We start from the raw sequence: 21,282 nt of genomic DNA on the forward strand, positions 1-21,282 counted from the left end.
CCAACATTTTCATCTTATGGATGGAGTCTGAAGAGGCTAAGTAATTTCCAAAAGTCCCACAAGGTAGTTCCTGGCAAAACTAGGATATGAAACCAAGTGCTTGGGCTCCCAAACCAATTTTCTTTTTACTACATCATGAATGGGAGAGGCAAGACAACTGCAACATTATTGGGTTCTCCTCCCTTTTTTGACGATTGTGGTTTATGGGATGTTTTGGTTGTTGGCATCCATCCAAGTCGAAGTAAAAGCCATGATGATACTGTAACAACAGATTCAGCCTAGAACTTGTTCATCTGAATCCCATCAATGGAGCTCATTCCTAGCTCCCATTTCAAAAAAGAGGTAGCAACTATGGGCAAAAGTGATATATTCCTGGATATCATAAGGCAAGTTGTCTTAGTATTTCACAAAAACTGCTGTATTCATTTGTATAGACATATCTGACATTATGAGGAGTAATGTTTGGTATACTACAATTACTCAATGGGTAGTATTATATGATTGAGGAAAGGAGAAATAATGCAAAAGTGGGGTCTACCCAGGGTCTGCTGGAATCATCTCTAATCAGTTTGTGAATGCTGATTGTGCAAACATTTACATGTCAGAAATTACTATTAGGGCTTGAGTTTTAGTTTTATCATTTATCTAGACTTAAGAAAATTTGAATAATGCAGATTAAACACAAGTTGTGCATGCTTCTTTTTTAAAGCCCGGTTGTTAAACACTTACTAGCATACTCTTTCAGCAAGAGTACAATGGAAGGCTCAGAGAATTAAAACCCCAGATTAGAGACTTGGTAACTGGAGTCTCATATTAATAACTGGCATTTATGTAGAATTTTAAAGTTTCCAAAGTGCTTTATAACTAGTATTTCATTTAAGCTTCATAAAACACCTAAGTCTACCTCATAATTTAGACCCTCAAATGAATTCAGCACTTGAGTGACTCAAATACCTCAAAACACCAGTAATTTGCCAGGGTTCTTCTGATTGATTTTTCTGCCATATAATTTGCTCCATGAAAATTTCTCTACAGCTTTTCACAAAAAGATCTTAAGGACCGTGTAGGACTGTCAACACCTATTGTTCAGATCCAAAATGGTGAAATATATTAGCTACTCCAAATCACATGGACTTTTAAAATGGAAAAGATGTTTGTATGATTTCACATACAAAGAGAACACCTATGAATTAATTCCTCCATTAATGGAACATTCACTTCAAGGGTTATAGATTGTACTCTCTATTCACAATCTTCCATCATGCAACAACATGGAATGTGAAATGACTGACCATCACAAGAGGATAAGCAATGGCCATGCATTTCTTATGGAAAGCTTTCCAAATTGTGGGGAGACAGTACTCTTGGTACCATGCTCAAACACTAAGCATAAAGGTCTAGACAGATGATATTTTCCACGAACCACAAAACACCTTTAAAGGACTTTTGTCAAGTAAAAACCACTACTATTAAGAAGAGGAGACAGGAAAACTTTGGTTCATACCTCTGACACATGCTGACTATGTCACTCTGACAAGTCACTAAGCCTCTCCAGCTTTTGATCCAGGCAATTCTCCAAGATTATCCTTTTCAGAAAAGTTGCCCATTTGCTTAGATCAAATTCCCCATCTAGTTCCCTATATTAATGAAATCATAAATCTAGACCCTAGCCCTACTCCTCGATTTCAAAGTCTCTCATTCCATCCTTGTAGACAAGACAATGAAATGTAAGTCAGATGACAGTACGGTTAGGTAGATTCTAAACTATTTGAACAAAGAGATGCAAAGTACAATCACTGATGGGTCAGGGTTGACCTAGAGAAAATGTCTAGATCAGCACATGGATCTGCCCTTGACTCTGTGCTATTTAACATTTGCAACCATGAGTTAAATGGAAGGCTTAGGTGGCTGCTTATCAAATTTGCAGAAGATGTAAAACTGGAAGGGATAGTTAATGTCTTAGAATCCAAAATCAATTAATTAATCCACAAGAACTTATTACGCATCTACTGTGTGCTACTATGGGCAAACTAGGAGACACAATGCATAGAATACCAGACCTGGAATTAGGAAGACTCATCTTCCCGAGTTCAAATCTGGCCTCAGAGACTTACTATTTGTGTGACCCTAGGCAAGTCACTCCACCATGTTTGCCTCAGTTTCTGCATCTGTAAAATGAGATGGAGAAGGAAATGACACATCACTCAAGAATCTTTGCCAAGAAAACCCCAAATGGATTCACAGAGAGTTGAACATGACTGAATTTATTGAACCACAACAAATTAGCTATTAATGCTAGTTGCTTAGGGACACAAAGGTAAGATAATAATCTAGGAAAGGGAGATAATATATGTAGATAGACAGATATCTAGTTCTATTAGAGACAGATAGATAGATAGATAGATAGATAGATAGATAGATAGATAGATAGATAGATGGATGGATGGATGGATGGATGGGTCTAGAAAATAGATAAATGATAATGAGGGTGGTACTAACAGTTGCAGTCATTTAGTTAGTGTAGCATTTCAGAAATATCGTGACAGTCTAGAATAAAGGGTAGAATCTAATAAAATGAAATGTAATAAAAGTTCATACAAAGTCCTGCTCTTGGCTTCAAGAAATAAGTGCAGAATGGGAAATGCATGACCAAAAAATAGTTCATTTGAGAACTATTTGGGACTCTATATGGATTTGAGGTTCAATAATATGACATTACAGCTAAAAAATGCTAATGTTGACCTAAAGGCTTATGAAGAAAGATAACATCTAGAACAAGGGAAATAATAGTCACTTTGTATGGATAGCTAAGTAGCTCAGTAGATAGAGAGCCAGGCCTGGAGTTGGGAGGTCCTGGATTCAAATGTGATCTGACACTTCCTAGCTGTGTGACTGAGCAAGTCACTTAAATTCAGTTGCCTAGCCTTTACTGCTCTATTAGAACTTTATATTATATTAGAACCTTAGAACCAATTCTTAGTATCAATTCTAAACCAGAAGATTAAAGTTTAAAAAAAAAATAAACCACTATTGAAGTCTGTTCCAACTCTGAGATTCAGTGTTTCTGTGATGATTTGTTTTGTTTTGTACATGGAACCTTTCTCAATAGCAAAAGAACATGAGCTCATCGACAGTATTCACTTTTAGCCAACCCCCCAAACAATAAATCTCCTCATAAAACCTGCCTAAATATAACTGAATATCAGATGGATACGTAGCAATGGGCTAAACAAAGCTGCATACCTGACTTGGCTGAAAAATAATAGGAATAAAAATGGTCATATCATGTGATGGTGGGATTTTGTTCAGCGAAATTCAATTTTCTGGTCGATTGGCTAAAATTACTCTTTGTATATAACAGACCTCTTTAGGATTTACTCTATAGTAAAATGACAATGGATGTATCAAGTATGATTATAAAATAATGAAACTGATGGTACTCAAACATAATGGTTATCAAAGTAAAGGACCACAGAATTCAGAGTCAAAAGACCTGGGTTCAAATCTTGACTTTGACAATTGAATTCTGTGTAACCTTGTGCAAGGTATTTGGATTTTTGTTTCCCTGTCTATACAATGAGAATGTTCGAGTAAATGACCTCTAAGGTGTTGTCTAACTCTAAAAATATTCTATTAAGATGATACCAAGAAAACACATTTTATTATGTTGATTATGAGAGTAATCTAATGTTATAGTGACAGATAATCATAATATTAATTATAATAATAGCATTTATATAGAATCTACTCTGTGCTAGGCACTGCACTACAAATATTGTCTCATTTGTGTCTCACAACAACCCTGGCACATAGGTGCTACTATTATCCCCATTTTGCAGATGAGGAAACTGAAGCAGAGATTAAGTGACTTGCACAAAGTCATACATCTAGTAGATGAGGTTGGATTTGAATTGAGGTCTTGATTTCAAGCCCAGTACCCTATTTGCTGTGCAAAAAAGGACTCTCCTTACAACAATCCATAGCATAGGTAGGGAATTTGGACCTTTGCAGAGAAATCCTGGTGAGGAAATTCCATCTATCGATGCTAATCTGTGTTGGGGGACGGTATGAGGTAAAATAATTTGCATGGGATCCTCCAGCCAGTATACATCAAAGGCAGGATTTGAGTGCCATCTTTCTGACTCAGTGGCCAGCTCTCTCTCCATACTAGTTCTCAAAGTATTGTCCTTGGATCCCCACTCTTTGGCATTCCAGATTCTTTCAAGGGAGCTACCAGGTCAAAACTATTTTCATAATAATACAAAGACAGTATTTGTCTATTCAAAAACTCCTCCCTTTCCCAACTATATGTAAAGCCAGATTTTCTGCATATACTTCAACCAAAACAAAATCTTGCAACAGATTGGATGCAGAAACAGATATGCAAATCAAACTATCTCTTGTTAAGCCAGACATTCAAGAGGTTTATACAAATATGTAAATGCCATTCATCTCACCAACTTGCATTTTGTTTTTGAAAAGTTATTTTCATAAAGCGTGATTTGTTAACATAAAAAAGGTTTGTTTTTCTGTGGATATCTTTTTGTTTACTGACATTCACATCTTCCTTTAGGAAACACTCTGGTCCCATTGCTGTGCCACCTTTTCAACATCCATGGGCTTATTCATCATTTTCAATTAGACATGGTGACCTTACACAGGTTTTTAGGTAAGTAATTTCCTCTTTGTTTCCAAACTATGAAAAGGAATACAACTTTTTAATTTGAAGGGCCGGTAGTCTCAAAAAATCTCAGCTTGTATGGAAGGGCCAACATTTAGTCATTGTTCTTAAAAGGGGAAAAAAAGACTGACAACTGCCTATAACTCATTTACAAGAAATATGATGACAAGAAATTTTTTGCCTGTAATCAGTTCAAAAATTCAACCAACATTCTTTGTGCAAAGCTGAGAGAAATAAAAAATATATGTTCTCTTCCCTTAAGAAACTTATACTCTATTAAGGCAAGTATGGCTTATGCAGAAATAGCTACAAAATAAAATGAATATAATCATACAAAATGCCATGTGGAAGTTTCGATGGAGAAAAGTACTTCTTTTTTAAAAAATTGGGGCTATTGAGGAAAAGGTGGCACTCGAACTGGATCATGAAGGATTAGTAAAGTTACAGTAAGCAGAGCTGGGATGAGCCGAAATTCTAAGCACAAATAGCTAATGGAGAACGTTGATAATTAGACAGGATAATAATGTACCTTAAGGAGAGGAAATTGCTGAAATGTGGGGAATGTGAGAAGTCACAGAGAGAAGTAATTGGAGGAAGATTGTAAAGGTTTTATATCCTATTAGGAATTTATATTTTATTTGGTAGGCAATGGACAAGGATTTCAAGATTAGGGGAAGATGACCAATGGGATGTGAGCTATATATTAGAAAGATTATCTGTGTAGAAGAGTCAAGGATAGACTGGAGAGACTGAAAGATCAGTTCTGATACTATTACTATAATCCAAAAGAGAGACAAAGAGGGCTTGAGTTAGAGATGATTGTAGAAACAAGAAAGAAGAAATATGGAAGCAAGAGATCAACATGATTTGGCAACGGAATGGATATGGGGACTGAGGTAGAGAGAAGAATGAGTTATCACTCATGTTTTAAGACTGAGTGACAGGAAGGATAACAATGAGACCAGGAGAAATGGATGGGGTTGAAAGGAGAGGTGACTTCGACAACATAATTTCAGTTTGAGGCTTGATGAACTAGAGATGTTAGCAGAAGAGAGAGGAGGCTGTCCAGCAGGCTGTTAGAAATATGGAACTAGAAGGTAACCTTAATTTTCAGTAAATTCATTTTTTCATTACCATGTAGCATTGATAATTGTTTTGGCTTTTAGCATATTTCCAATTATCTACCTGTGGATTATCTAGGATACATTTTATATTCCAAAGTGGCTTCCCACTGCCACCCATCATGTTTTTAAAGTACTTTCTGACAACCATTAGTAGATTTGTTCTCAGAAAGTGCAAACTCATTTTAATGTGAGCCTGAAAAAAATCTATAATTGTGAAATTAATCTTCTGTGGGAGAAAGAGGGGAGGCAGGGAGGATATCATATAACATACTCATTCCAAAAGAAATGTGTAGAAATATCCATAGGCCTGTTTTCCTCCCACAAATACAGACAATCTAGAGTTAATTACATGTGGCTATGGAAAAGAGATGCTATGAATAAAAGTATTTTGTGTGGTTAGTTTTTATTTCTCTAAAAAGGGCTTTAGAGAGAAATTTTCAAAGTTTTCTTATGTTATACTGATCCATTCATACGAATAACTGAAGCTGTAAAATAACTATATTAAGATTGCAATCGTTGGCATGCCTAAACAATATAGAATCCCAGGATAAATGGCATCCCTCAAGTATGTAGTGGCAGTTGCAGTTCTCAATATTCACAATATACGTGTTGACTATTTTGTACGTTCAACTCAGTCTTAATTATAAGCCTTCCAGACTAAGGGCTATGGTAAACAGCAAACCCAACATGTCTTCTTCCTCTTTCCCCTCACCCCATCCATTCTCTTTGATTCAAAGAGTGTCCTGTGCCCTGAAGATGGCAGCAGGAATATGGGGATAAGACCAAAATTTGGCCTTAACAAGGTAAAAACAAACCCAAATCCCCACTTGGACCTAGTCTATAACTCGAGTTCCAGCCTGAAGGAAGCAAGAGCCCCAGGTCCACATATTTGCCTGGAGATCAGTAACTTTATGTTGCTACTAAATTTTTTTAAAAGAAAATACCTTGATGACATATTGCTCATAAATGGCAGCACCCTAAAATAATTACATGATACTGTGGAGTAAATGTGCTCTTTTTTCTACCTATTTATTTTACTTCTGAATGAAAGCCTTCATGAAAGCAAGAAAGGGGTGATTTATGAAGGAGGTCAGGAATTCTCCAGGGCCTCACAAATCCTTTTAGACCCTTTCCCCAACTCCCTCAAAAAAAAAAAAAGACCCAGTGAGATTGCCAAGCATTGCAAACTATATAGATTTGTAGAAGGTCCCCAGGCTGCACCATTCTGGCTGTCAATATTTTTAAAGAAAAAGAACTCCCAGATCCTAGTGAAATCTTTGTTTAAGTTTTTTGAAATGCCTTGGAAGGTGATGGTACATAATGCTGACCTTTGCTTGCCTGCCAGTTATGGTTCAAGAAGATTACCATAGCCAAAATCCTTATCATAATGCTGTCCACGCAGCTGACGTCACCCAGGCCATGAACTGCTTTCTAAAGGAGCCTAAGGTAAGATGCGATGATATAACTGCTTTTCTGTAACTATATGGAAACCATAGTAAATTGATTTTCTTGTCTTGGTTAGCACCCATTACATTAGAAATACTTGGTTTCATATCTTTTACAAAATTAACTATAATAATAACAAAAACATTTTATAACATTTTAAAGTTAGTAAAGCACTTTATATGTTTATATATGTATTTATATTTTTTATCTATTTATAAATATAGTTTAATATATGTATATGTAGATTTACATTTTGTGTGCATTTATTTACAAATGTTTATATATAAATATATTTTTACAGATTAAAAAATATAAAGCACATTGATTCATTGACCTTCAAATCCTATGAGGAAGATGCTACTATCATCTTCATTTTACAAATTAGTGAAATTGAGGCTCAGTAAGGTAAATCAGTAAGTCAATAAACATTTATTAAGGGCCTACTATGTTCCAGGCACTATGCTAAGTACTAAAAATACACATATTTAGAAATAAAGATAATCTCTCTGCCCTCAAGTAGCTTACAGTCTAATGGTGGAAGACAATGCACATAAGGGACTGAAAAGACTTAGGGGGTGGGTTGACAGAGTGGTAGAAATGTCATAGTGAATCCAGGGGAGAAATAAAGAGATTTCTGAGCTGTACTCCCTCCTTAAATGGAGTTTTTAGATTTATGGCTCCACCTTTTAATCACAGGGTCACAGGTTGGTGATAAGTAGAGTCCCAAGGCTAAGGGTATCTTGCAAGATGATAATGTTCTTCCCAATAAAGAGGTTCCTAGAGCATGGCGGAAAAGTCAAAGAAGTCTCAAAATAATGAAGCCAAGTGAGAAATGAAAAGTCAGGACCTTACCAAGGTTCATGCAGCCAGTAAGTGTCTAAAGGGGAATTTGAACCCAAGACTTCTTGACTCCAAACTGAGCAGTTGATTTTCCATATTGCCTAAACCAATGCAATTCAGAGTATTGATATGGCAAAGAAAACCATCTCACTTATCCAATAACAATGGATAAGGATATGTAAATAAATGTTCATAAGAAATTTTGCATAAATGATATACAATCCAAGTAATCCATCAAAAAAAGCATGCATGGAGTATTTAGTATATGCCAGGAACTGTGCTAAACACTGGAAATGAGAAAGAGAGAGAGAGAGAGAGAGAGAGAGAGAGAGAGAGAGAGAGAGAGAGAGAGAGAGAGAGAGAGAGAGAGAAGGAGGGAGAGAGAGGGAGAGGGAGGGAGAGAGAGAGAGGGAGGGAGAGGAGAGGAGAGGAGAGGAGAGGAGAGGAGAGGAGAGGAGAGGAGAGGAGAGGAGAGGAGAGGAGAGGAGAGGAGAGGAGAGGGGAGGGGAGGGGAGGGGAGGAGAGGGGAGGGGAGGGGAGGGGAGGGGAGGAAGGGAAGAAGCAGAGGAGAGGGAGGGAAGAAGGAAGGAAGGAAGGAAGGAAGGAAGGAAGGAAGGAAGGAAGGAAGGAAGGAAGGAAGGAAGGAAGGAAGGAAGGAAGGAAGGAAGGAAGGAAGGAAGGAAGGAAGGAAGGAAGGAAGGAAGGAAAGAAAATCAATCTGTGCCCTCAAGGAGCTTATATTATAATAGAGGTGACAACATGTCAATAAATAGGAATATGGAAGTTTAGATGGGAAATAATTTCAACTGGGAAGGAAGAAGAAAACTATCTTTTCCATATGAGATACTGACAAAAATTCATTTGGAGAAAACCATTCACCATAGTCAACTGTATGGCAGATATATTATATTTACTTAGTAAATGTAAAGCACTTGGAAGTGGATATTTGTCACTAAGAAACACCAGTGATTTCATTGACCTCAGAAAACATATTGAGCCACACTGGGCTTTAAAATTCATGGCTTCTGATTTTCAGAATGAATTTTGAAGTATATCAGACTCAAATTATGATTACTGTAGGTCAGCTATGACATATCTAGTTCTGAACATAACTCCAAGACATCAGAGTTTAAGGAATCCTATTATATGACAAAGGCAAATTTTTTAAAAAGTACTCATAAAGCAGTTGGTTCTATACTAGGTTTTATGCTAGTTCCAGGCACAATTATGAACAACCCAGTATCTGAGAATCAAATATTGATTTGGGCCTTTTAAGTTTTAATATAATCCCCTAACTTATGACAAAGAATACTCTCCACCCCCAGAGAAAGAACTGTTTGAGTCAGAATGCAGATGAAAGTAAATGATTTTTCACTTGTTTATTTTGGCTTAGATTTTATAAGATTGCTCACTTATGAAAAATGAACAATATGGAAATATGTTTTATATGATAATATATATGTAATCCAGATCGAATTGCCTGCCAGGGGATGGGAAACGAGGGAGAGAAATAAGTTCAATCACATAACTTCAAAAACTTTTGTGGAAATTTGTTTATTACATTTAACTGGTAAATAAAAATAAAATCTAATAAAAAATAATTCCTTAACACACAGCTATACCTAATTTAGCCAAACTATGGTCCACACTCAGACTATGGTCACAAAAGGAACAAGTACAGAAGTCAAAGAGAGAGGTTTACAGAAGAAAGCACCAGATCTGAAATGAGAATCCCTTGGTTTGAGTCCCAGCTTTGCTACTAACTAGCTATATACCTGAACAAATCATTTAGCTTCCTCAGGCTTCAGATGTCTGACCTTTAAAATTATTAGATTAGTTGGTCTCAGCAGTTCTAACAATCTATGAAATTGTGAACTGAGTCTAAGGACAAAATTATTCCTATCAGAAGCTCAACTGAGGTCAAAGCTAAGAGCTCCCAGAGGCTAGGTAACTAAGGAAGGAGGAGTAAGTTGGGTCCAAGAGCTGGCAGGACAAAGAGAGGGAATGGTCTTTGTGGAATAAAATCAGGGAAATAGCAGAGGGGAAAGAACCTTGAAGCATCAGCAACTGGAAGGAATTATTTATCCATTCCCTTTCTTAGTTCAGCTGTGTGATATTGAAGCTATATTCTCTGGCACAATATCTCTCCCTAACATGCCTCTAGTTCAAGACTGTGGTACGGGGTGTTCATGAGTTTTACAGCACAAAAATTGTGAATTGGTTCCCAAATTCTTCTCTTGGATAATAGCCCCTCCTGGTCTGCTAGGAAGAAGAGGAGGCTCATTGCAGGGGTGCCTGGGCAGCTAATAAAAGGAGTTCATTTATCCTAACATAATCCAGACCATTTATAGCACACTGAAGGTACCATTCAAGAGCTACAATTCAGTTTTGTTACTGCAGTTGAGCCTTCTCTAAGCCTGCCTTAATGTGAAGTGGATAAGGATTGTTGGCTATTTAAATTCACAGATAATCCAAGAATGCCATTGACTATAATCTCAACAATCTCCTTTGCTAAATTTCTTTTCCCAAGATGTTAGCTAATAGCCAGTCTGGTTTATTCCTTTTCTCCCTATCCACAATTTGATGGAAGTTCTAACAAGATGTAAAATAACCAAAAGGTTAGCAGTGGAAAAAAGGACCATGGGCTTCCATAATCTACAAATTGAATAATTGAAAGTTGGCTATAATCCTTGACAACTTGTTCAAGTGAGTATCATCCCAAAGAATTAACCACAGAAAAAGTTTCTATTGATGTAGCCCTGATACCCTTCCCATAAGCAAAGAAACAGAATAATGCTATTATTTATGATTCAAGGTTTGGTTTAGTGAAAAAGAAATATTGACCAACCTATAGGAACAGACTGGTAAATCTCCTTTTCTGTTGTTTCCACAGCTCAGTAGCTTCCTCACACCACTGGACATCATGCTTGGTCTTCTGTCAGCTGTAACCCATGATTTAGACCACCCAGGGGTGAACCAACTTTTTTTGATCAAGACTAATCACCATCTTTGCAGCTTATATCAGGTGAGAAAACTTAGAAACTCAATTTATTTGTCTAGATAAGGTATAGGAGAATACAGTGAGGCAAACTGCTCTTGGCCTCTTACTCAACATTGGCTCTCTCTTTTCCTAAAACATCTGTATTTCTGGCTCACCCTCAGTGAAATGGATCAAATCAGTAAAGTCCAGGTCAAGAAAAATGGCCCTACTCAGGATCAGTTATCATACTTGAACACTTCTAGCACCTGTAATCTTGTCCCTGTTTGTTTCCCTTCCACTGACAGAGATCAAAAATCCCTTTATAATTCAGTAGATGCTCTGCCCCAATTGCTATAACTAAAAAAAAAATTGCCTCACTGAAGCTGTCCTGATGACAAACCTCTCTAAACTCAGAACACAGATTCTTGGACAGTAGACTTACAACTCATCATGGTACCCATACTTGAAGATTTCTCTGCTTATGCTTCATTGGCAAACCCATCATGTCATGTCAAATTGAGGCATCAGAGAAATATTTTAGTATACGGCTTCTAGGTTAAAACAACAACAACAACAAAAACAACATTGCCTGACAGGATCATTCCAGGAATTCTGATTTGTTTTGAGAGGACATGGATTAAACCTGCTTTAAACCAGATTATCAGATCATTTACTCTGCACTAGATGGGTTTAGGAATAGGTTCCTAAAAATGTCTTGAAATCTATATTATCAGCAATGGCCCTTGATCAGATCACTTCTTTCTTTTTTTTTTTTAACTCTTTAACTTCCATCTTAGAATCAATTGGTTCCAAGCCAGAAGAGCAGTAAGGGCCAGGCAGTGGAGATTAAGTGATTTACCCAGGATCACACAGCTAAGAAATCTGTCTAAGGTCAGATTTGAACCCAGGACCTCCTGTCTCTAGGCCTGATTCTCTATCCACTGAGCTACCCAGCTGCCTCCACACTCACCTCTTTCTAGGGTTGCTCTATGCTCCATAGGACTGTCTCTGAACTTAGTCTGAAAAAGCTATTAAGAACAAAGAGAAGATGTCTATTCTTTTCAATCAATCAATCAGTAAGTAAGCATTTATTAAATATCTACTATGTATTGGACACTGTACTATGTGCTAGACATACCAGGCCAAAAGTCAACCAGCCTCTGCCTTAAAGAAGTTTGTACTTTGTCAACCGAAAAAACATGTATACAAATAGGTATTTAGTAACTATACAGATAAGATATAGCTACAAAAGGCTTAAAAATGCACTGAGTCTTTAGAGACACCAAAAAGGAAGAGGCATCAACTGCTGGTAGGATTAGGAAAAGCTTCATGTCAACATTGTGCTCAAATTGAGTTTTAAAGGGTACAAGAGATTCTAAGAGGCAGAGATAAGGAGAACGAGGGGGAGCACATGGTAGGGATAAAGGATGCCCACAAAAAGATGCAGGAATATGCTATGGAGCACCATGCATGAGGACTAGATTCGATTGTGCCATAGAAGTGCATGAAAGAGAATGATGTACAATATGGCTGAAAATATAAGTTGTGGCAGGTGAAGGGAAGAGACAGAGAAGTTTATATCTGCTGCTAGAAGTAATAAAGAGCCGCTGAAGTTGCAGAAAAATATAGTACATTCTTTTCTGTGTTTGTCACAATAAAATTGTTACAGGGTAGAAAAAACTGAACAAAATGATCAAAGTGGTAATAATTGGTCTAAAGATCTCTTATTGTAAGTTTAAATAATATTTATTATAGTATATTATTGTATTACAATATTAAATTTATAAAACTATTTTATTATAATAAACATTATAGCTTAAATATATAATCTTGCATCAGAAACGATAGCATAGCAAATGAACTCCATCAGATTCTTTATATTCTTTATTCTTTGAATACAATCACAATACAGAGGTCACAAAAGCAATAAGTATAAAAGTCACAGAGAAGTATAATGGAGAGAGAGAGTGAAAAAACACTAAATATACTATGACAAATACAATAAAAAGTACAATAGAAAAGAATATTTGTTTCTCTTTGATAACATGGCTACATTTGAGAGAGTCAGTGATCTAGGATTAAGACTATTGCTATTCAAAAGAAATCTAGTGCTGAAAGAGCTTCTCAAGAATCCTTTATAAATGGCTGCCATTATCTAAGATGCTGTTGTTTGAAGAATCCAGTTGGAAGCCACATTTGTTTGCTGTTAAAAGGAAGAAATTTCACCTGATGTATCAAAGAGAACCTCCAACAATCAATTCTTTAAAAAAAAAAAAACCTTACCTCCCATCTTAGAATCAATACTGTGTATTGATTCTAAGAAGAGAGGAGTGGTAAAGGGCTAGGCAATAGGGATTAAGTGACTTGCCCAGGGTCACACAGCTAGAAAGTGTCTGAGGTCAGATTTGAACCTAGGACCCCCCATTTTTAGGCCTGGCTCTCAATCCACTGAGCCATCCAGCTGTCCTTCAATTAAGTATTAAGGCTCTCCCATATGCCAGTCAGTGTAGGGGGACACAAGGTTTACAAATAAATATGAGCAATGGTTCCTGTAAGTTCATGCATTCCATTGATATGCTTGGTTTTCAATCTGCAAATCCAAGAGCTAGACTAAAGGGCTTTGTGGATCAGAATTGTACTTGAGCCTCCAAAGAAGCAAATCATGGCATATTTCTTAGATTAGACCTGGAAGGAACCGTAGAAAACTCTTATTTCTCTGGCAGTATTTTTGTCCCAGGTAGATTGAGGGCTATAGAGAAAGGGATATTAGAAAACTAATAATTGGACTTAATAATGAACATTATATATATATATATATTATCAATGCTTTATTGTGGCATGATGCTAACTCTGATTCTTGCAGGTTATGTCAGTGAAATACAAGCCCTAGCAAATCCTATGCACATGGAAAGTCTTTTTTGATAGGAAGCAGTAAAAAACCACATAGTTGTTGCCCAAAAACCAGCTTGGCTAAGTTACCTGACATTTATATAGTATGTGCCAGCTATTCTGCTAAGCACTTTACAATTACTTTCTTATTTGATCCTCACAACTGTGAGAGGTGGGTCTTATTATCATCCCCATTTTACAGAAGAGGAAACTAAGGCAAATAGAGGTCAATTGACTTGCCCAGGGTTACATAGCTATTTATTGTCTGAGGGCAGATTTGAACTCGAGTTCTCCTGACTATAGCTCCAGCATTCTATCCACTACTAGATGCAGAGAGGCTCATTGCCACCAGACTGGTTGCGAGGCAATTAATCGATGATAGTAGAAAAAGATGAAAGAAAAAAGGATAAGAAATCGTTTTTCACTGAAGAAAGCATAGGAATTTGAGTAGAGCTATATTTACTTGAAAAAGGCAAAAATCTTCTCTAAAAGTCCACAATGTACTCAGGTTAGGTAGTATCCTTTATATCTTGAGACTGTATCATACATCAAGCAAATGTTTATCTAGAATATTAATATTCTAGACATACTTTCCACTATCACAGCTTTTGGATTCATACTACCATGAAATCCTGCAACAATAGCTTCTCAGATATGAAGATTAAATGAACTAACATGTAAAGAGCTTTGCAAACCATAATAATGACTAAATAAATGCTAGCTATTGTTACTGTTAATATTCTATTCACTAATTCTTGGCCCATTGCATAAAACTCTGAGCTCTGGATATTTAAAATGCCCCTTAATTAATTTTAATCAATTAACCTCTCAATGTTTTAATTGTCTAATTAGTAAATTTCCAGATTATAGAATAGTTTATGAGCAAGGCTAGATTCAATTTCTAATTTCCCATAATCAAATAAATCCACAGCAACTTTACTTAGCTACATGATAGCTAAAAAGATATAACATTCTCTGGTTAAGAAAGGGAACCAGAAGAAAGAAATCAGATAGAGATCACAGAGTAGAGAAATGAAATAATTGAGTATCCAGTGCTAATCAACAAATTCATTTTAGAAGAGAGAATAAGTCTTATTTCAAGCCAAACGGAAAGCTTCTTAGCTTCTTTTAACAAACAGATTCATACCCTAAAATCTTGAGGTTCACATTCTTTGGAAAACCAAAGTACTCAGTCTCTTTATGAAAGAGAAAGTTATAAGAATTCAACTTTTACAAGTCAATAAACATAATTTCTACAATGCGATCATCAGAGAACATGAACCCTGAAGGTTGGCAGTAGTCTTTCTGATGCTAGTTGCTCACAGGTCCCACCAGAATGCTCAAGATTATCATCAGAGAATCATTTTAGAAAGAAGTATTACTAAGAGAGTACAATAGGAACAGGTGGTATAAAATATCCCTCCAAAAGTATGTGGCACACTCTCCCTCAAGTAGATGGAGTCCATGAGGAAATGGGCTCAAGCTTAGAAAATACACATGACAAAAAGATTCCCCAGCTCCTGAAGTCCCATTGCTTGAGTTTTCAAAACATCCTTTTTAGTTATGGGTGTAGTTGTCTGTTAGCAACCATTTCCCTTAAATGTTCCAAATGTTCCACTAGAAGGATGCTAGTGGCAAGATGGGAAGTCCTCAGGACTTCCAAAGGAATTTTCAAGAAACCCTTCTCTGGCTAAGATGGAAGTAAAAGCACATCCCTCCCTACCCCCTAAGTGTTTCTTCTTATAGGTGGTTCTTTCTCTGATATTTTACATCTGACCTTTAGGGCATGACCAAGTTTCCTCATCCAATCTGAACACTATTTCTGAATGATGTCACTTCCATTCATCTAGTACCTCATCAGAGACAGTTACATTGATCAAAGCCTGTTCACCCTTTGTTAGAATACTTATGATTGATTTAAGTCAAAGTGTGTTCCCACCTATTTAACTAAGGTACCTAGGCATAGCATTTTATCACTCATTTTAGGTAAAATGAGGTAATTAGATTGACTTAACAAATTGCCACTTTTTACATTACATTTTACATGTGCATTACACAATGACAATTTATAGAGTTTTAATGTTTGCAAAGCACTGCACATATAGTGTTTTACTTGAACGTGGCTCTCTATAACCCTGTCAAATAACTACTACTACTGTTGTTATTATTATCTCCATTTTACAGAGGAGAAGGTAGTTTCTGTTCCAATTGACCCACAATAGTTTTTGCTACTGAAAAGATTCTTTTCAGTGAGCCATAGACATAGTCCAAAAGTTTGATGCTGGTTTAATTGTCTAAAAGGCATTTTTTTTTAGATCATAATATGAAAGCCCTATAATGGAAAGAGTTCCAATAACGTGCCAATTAGCTCTTGTTTCTCCCACAATACTTCTCCAAAAATCCTCACTCTCTACATGTGGAACTGACATGTGTAATTCTAGATAAATTTTAAGGCCTAGAAACAAACAAACAAACAAACAAACAAGCAAAAGCTAAGAAGGAATGTACACAGACTATGAATTCCACAAAGAGCTTTGTAAAAGGAAAAAGAAAATAAATGTTATGTTAGGGTCAATAAAAATGTGGATTTTTATCATAGATTCCCCTCATTTTTTAAAAATACTAAAAGGAAAGAGGTTTTGACTTAATCAATTAATGATGTGCTTAGCAAGAAAATCTATTATTTTGTATAGGAAAAAAAGATTCACTTAAAGAGAAAAACAGGCATATTAAATCAAATGTCATTATATAATCACTATGAACAAAATGTGGGCTTTTAGCATACAAGAACATTGGTTAAGGGAATATTTGAGGCATTATGTGTGCATTTTGGAGGTTCCTGTCAAAGTAGAAAGGATGCCAGGAACCATGTGGGTTTCTGAACACCCTGAGCGTGACTTCACTCTATAACAGACTTATGAGGAATGCATCCAAATAGAAGAGGGCTTCCTCTCTTTCCTTTTCATATCTTGGCTCTTTTGGTCAGACAGATAAGAGTTTCCCAGCACAATGTCCTGTCTATTCTTCTGTCCTGAAATAGAGGAAGGACCAGGCCATATGAGAGAAGGCTGGGTCACAGTGATGTTTCAATTGTTTGTAACCAAGGGTTTGGGTTCTCCAACTAAACAGATTCTGCAGTTCTTAGCATTTGAGATTAGAAACTAAATGGGGTAAAATGTCAAGACAGAAGTCACACATTGGAATAGATAAAAAATATACAGTATCAAAGAAAGCTGCCTCCTAAAATCTGATGATGGGGTCAGCAACAGGGCAGGAAAAGTTTGACATCCTAGAGTACTTCAAAGCATCCATTGATTTATGGTCTCATCTATTGGGGTATTTTGCTTTCATTGGTGAGTATAACCCATACTTGTCCTATGTAATTCTTGCCTACATTTTTCCTCAGGGCCCCCACCTAACAACCTAGAGATCTTCTCCTAAGTCTTTTTACATTTCATAAATTCAGGAGAGTTCTAGATTTCCCGTCCTCCAAATATACCCTGTATTATTTCAATGTGCCTTTGCTCAGACTATGCCGTACACCTGAAGTACCCCATCTCCCCCCTGCACCAATTAAATTCCTAGCCATCCTTTAAAATCCAAATTGAACATTACTTCCACTAGGAACTTTTCCTTGATCCTCCTTTAACCTCCAGTCTCACATGCCACCTTGTTTTGTACCTCTTTAAGGAACTTACCAAGTGACATTATGAATTATAGCCATATTTATGAATGTATCATAGTTATGCCTCAACTCTAGACCATTGGAAATATTCTCCCCCTACCTTGCAGCCCAGAAACTCCATTTAAGCATGGTGTCCAGCCCTGCTGTATCTCATTCTTCTCCAGGCTGCACTTCAGATATCCTCTGCCATGCCCCTCTGTACCTCCTGACAAGTTTCCTTTATGTATGATCTTCCCTCATTAAAATGCAAACTCTTTGAGGACAGGGACTGTTTTTCCACTTGTATTTGTAAAATACAAATAGACAAGGAAAAATTATTTGCTTAAATTTGTGCCAACAGAGTAAATATTTCATAAATGCTCATTTGTCCAATGATCACGTTCATGATAAATTTGGTGTCCTTCCAGTGTTTATTATAGCATTTTGGACACAGTAGACAATTGCTAATTATCTTTTGAGTGAATTAATATTGGGTTTTTGAATTATTAAAGAAATCCAACCTGGTTTAGCTCAAAATCAAGTATTATATTTGGTACAAACTAGCTACATGTTAATTCATTAAAAAGAAGCCTATTTAAAGGAATTTTTTTTTTAAAGATCTGTGATTTCATTACTTTGGACACTTTTACCAAATGAGAGATTTAATTCTTTCTACACCTTAATAGATGATCTCTATGAATTACTGTAACAACAACAACAAAAACCCTTTAGAGCCACACTTTTAGTGATGAGCCTCTGAGAACTTCGAATGGTCCTCAGATGACAATGTTTATTTCTGGGCTTATCCTTCAGAGCCTTTCTAGACAAATAGAACTTGTCAGAGTTTGCACTCTACTAGCATTGCCTTCAAAAGCCAAAGATTCATAGGCTGTTATGTTAGATAGCATATTAGATAACATGATGGACTTGGGGTCAGGAATGACCTCAGTTCAAATCCTGCCTCAGATAATCAGTGGCTCCATAACCCTGGGCAATTCACAATGTCTCTTACCTTCAGTGGAACCAGGATAATTATAGCACCTATGTCATACCATTGTTGTAAGAATCAAATGTGTGTATATATATATATATATATATATGTACATATATAATATTTTTAACTAAGGATCACTCCCATGCCACAATAAATATGGTTTCAGAAGCAGTTAGATTTTTTTGTAAAAAAAGGAATCATTTTTATAAAATATAACATATATATTGTTTCCTATGTTATTTCAAAGACCTTTAAAGTATTTTTTTGAACTAGCCATCACAACCACATTGATTTCAATTAGTGTTGTTAACCTGATTGCATACTCAAAGACTCTGAGCCAGGCAGATAAAATAATATCCCACAGGCTTATCAGGATTGACACTCAGATCCACAGCCCTTCTACTTATTGGAACTGAATATATTTCAAAAAATGTTATCCTTCTGTAAAAATGGGTGCTTCATCTTAACCGTGTGTGTGTGCATGCACACGCACACACACACACACACCATGAATCCCACTGGCAGTCTAGTAAAATTTGAGGTCCTTTTCTCAGAATAATATTTTTAAATGCATAAAATGAAATCCACTAGATTACAAAGGAAACTAATCATGTTGAAATTCAGTCCAAAAATTCAGCAACTCCAAGTGAAGGACCCTGTTCAAGGAGGAAGGATTGATAATTTATAAAATCTGTTTATTTTTCACTCTCAGACAGTCTCTGACCCTTAGCCTCCCAGGGGTTATGCCAAACAGTGAGTCTAGGTTGAAAGGGAACAGTTTTATTCTTAGTGCTTCAATTAGCTTCTTTGGAAGATGCAGGAAAATAAGAGAAAACAATGTCATCAGGTGAAGAGCAGCCATGCAAATGTTGGTTTCTTTAGAGATCAAAGTCTTATTCTCAGCAATCAAAAACAACATATCTCTTCGAGTTTGTTTTGTTTAGTTTTAAGGCTCGAGAGCCCAGCTAAGGGATAGACAAGGTTTCAGGAATCCCAGCTTACTTGGAAGGACCTCAGCAGGGCAGGGCAAGGCAAGGCAGGGCAGGGCAGGGCAGGGCAGGCTTCATTAGCTAAAGCAGTTTTTGCTTCTACTTTTCCTGGGCAATTAAAACTGAAAGCCCAGAATGTTTCCCTGTTGTTTTCCCTCCTATGTCACTATATATTTAAAAGTTGTAATTAACTCTGATTCCAGTTGTGCTCCATGACTCAATTATCTGCATCAGGCTTGCTGTTATTTTAATCAGAAGACAACATCCAATAAATAGAACATCATTTAAAGCTTCATTGCTTGATAAATTCCTGCTGAACCGTTGTCACTTTTCTCTCCCTCTCTTGTTCCTTTTTCTTTCCTCTCTTCTTCCTCTCCTGCCTTTCTCTGCCTGTTTGGGTCTCTCTCTGCCCTTCTCTCTCCCACCCAACCCCCACCTCCTGCCTCTCTCTACATCCTCCAATAAAGACAGATATAACTTTAAAACATGGAAGTGTGGCATTTTATTAAATGTCAGAAGCAAAATAGCTATTTTGCTCCTGCAATCAGTAATACTTAAAGATTTGCAGGAACTAAAAGTCAATTAAGGGTTTTACCATTTAATTTTGTAAACGGTTCCCTTCCCCAAGTTAAATGTGTATTGGTTCTGCAGCCCTGAAAGGCATGCATTCACCTTTTAACTTAAATATGACCAATATTCTTTATGTTGCAAGTGTAAAGGTTAAGAAATGTTCGACTAGGTTGCCATGGGAAACTGAAATGTTCTCTAGTGATTTTTTAAAAACCCTTACCTTCTTGCTTAGAGTCAATACTACCTATTGGTTCTAAGGCAGACCAGTAATGAGGGCTATACAATGGAGGTCAATTCATTTGCTCAAGGTCACACAGTTAGAAAGTATCTGATGGTAGATTTGAACCCAGGACCTCCCATCTCTGGGCCTGACACTCTCCATTGAACCCCCTCTTTCAGTGATTTTTTTTCAAAGAAAAGGGTAGACATATTTTTTCTGGTGTAACTTTTTAGGGATATATGACTTTATTTACTTTTTTTTAATTAGATCATTTTTCTTGTCCGTTATTGGGCTTACTCTTTTTATTCTCTATTATCATTTCTCCTATATAAACTTTCTTTTTTTTTTTTTTCAAAAGAATCCTTATTGCTATTGACCCCTTAGCCACAGTGAAAGCTGATGGATTTTTTAAAATAAATGAAGCAATTAAAAAATACTCAGGATATGAGGTAATGCTAAAGAGTTAATAAGAATTAAATAATAAGAATTTATTAATTAATAAATTAAATTACCAATTTACCAAATTGGTAAATAATGGTGAAAGCCCAACTGAAACTAGGATGGCCTAAGTTTATGATGGTTACAGGCAGTACAGTTTGCTATTTTTCTCTAGCAGTATTCCGAAGATGAGCCTTGAATAAAAAGGTATAAAGTAGATTATGAGAGGAACCCAGAGTTGGAGCTCTGTAGAGCAAACCTGGCAAATCACTGATTTTAGGGTCCTAGAAAAGACATTATTAAAATGGGATCAAGAGACTAATAATGGTCAATCACTCCATCCACAAGCATCTGTTAAATATTTTCTTTGTTCTAAGCGCTGTGCTAGGTACTGATGATCTAAATAGAACAAATGAAACAACCCCTTCTTTTATTCTTATTACATTC

At 36.4% G+C, this 21,282-nt stretch overlaps 1 protein-coding gene across 5 annotated transcripts in view; it reads left to right on the plus strand.

Moving 5' to 3' along the window:
* PDE7B (phosphodiesterase 7B) overlaps window positions 1–21,282 on the plus strand; it is a 461,779-nt gene that overhangs the window by 407,293 nt on the left and 33,204 nt on the right. For all 5 annotated transcript variants that reach the window (XM_007484607.3, XM_007484606.3, XM_007484605.3 and 2 more), the window contains 3 exons: window positions 4,574–4,669; window positions 7,151–7,251; window positions 10,985–11,116. In XM_007484607.3, the coding sequence (XP_007484669.1) occupies window positions 4,574–4,669; window positions 7,151–7,251; window positions 10,985–11,116 (329 nt within the window). The remainder of the gene's footprint in view (window positions 1–4,573; window positions 4,670–7,150; window positions 7,252–10,984; window positions 11,117–21,282) is intronic.

Source organism: Monodelphis domestica, chromosome 2, assembly GCF_027887165.1.
Source record: "Monodelphis domestica isolate mMonDom1 chromosome 2, mMonDom1.pri, whole genome shotgun sequence".
Taxonomy (NCBI): Eukaryota; Metazoa; Chordata; class Mammalia; order Didelphimorphia; family Didelphidae; genus Monodelphis; species Monodelphis domestica.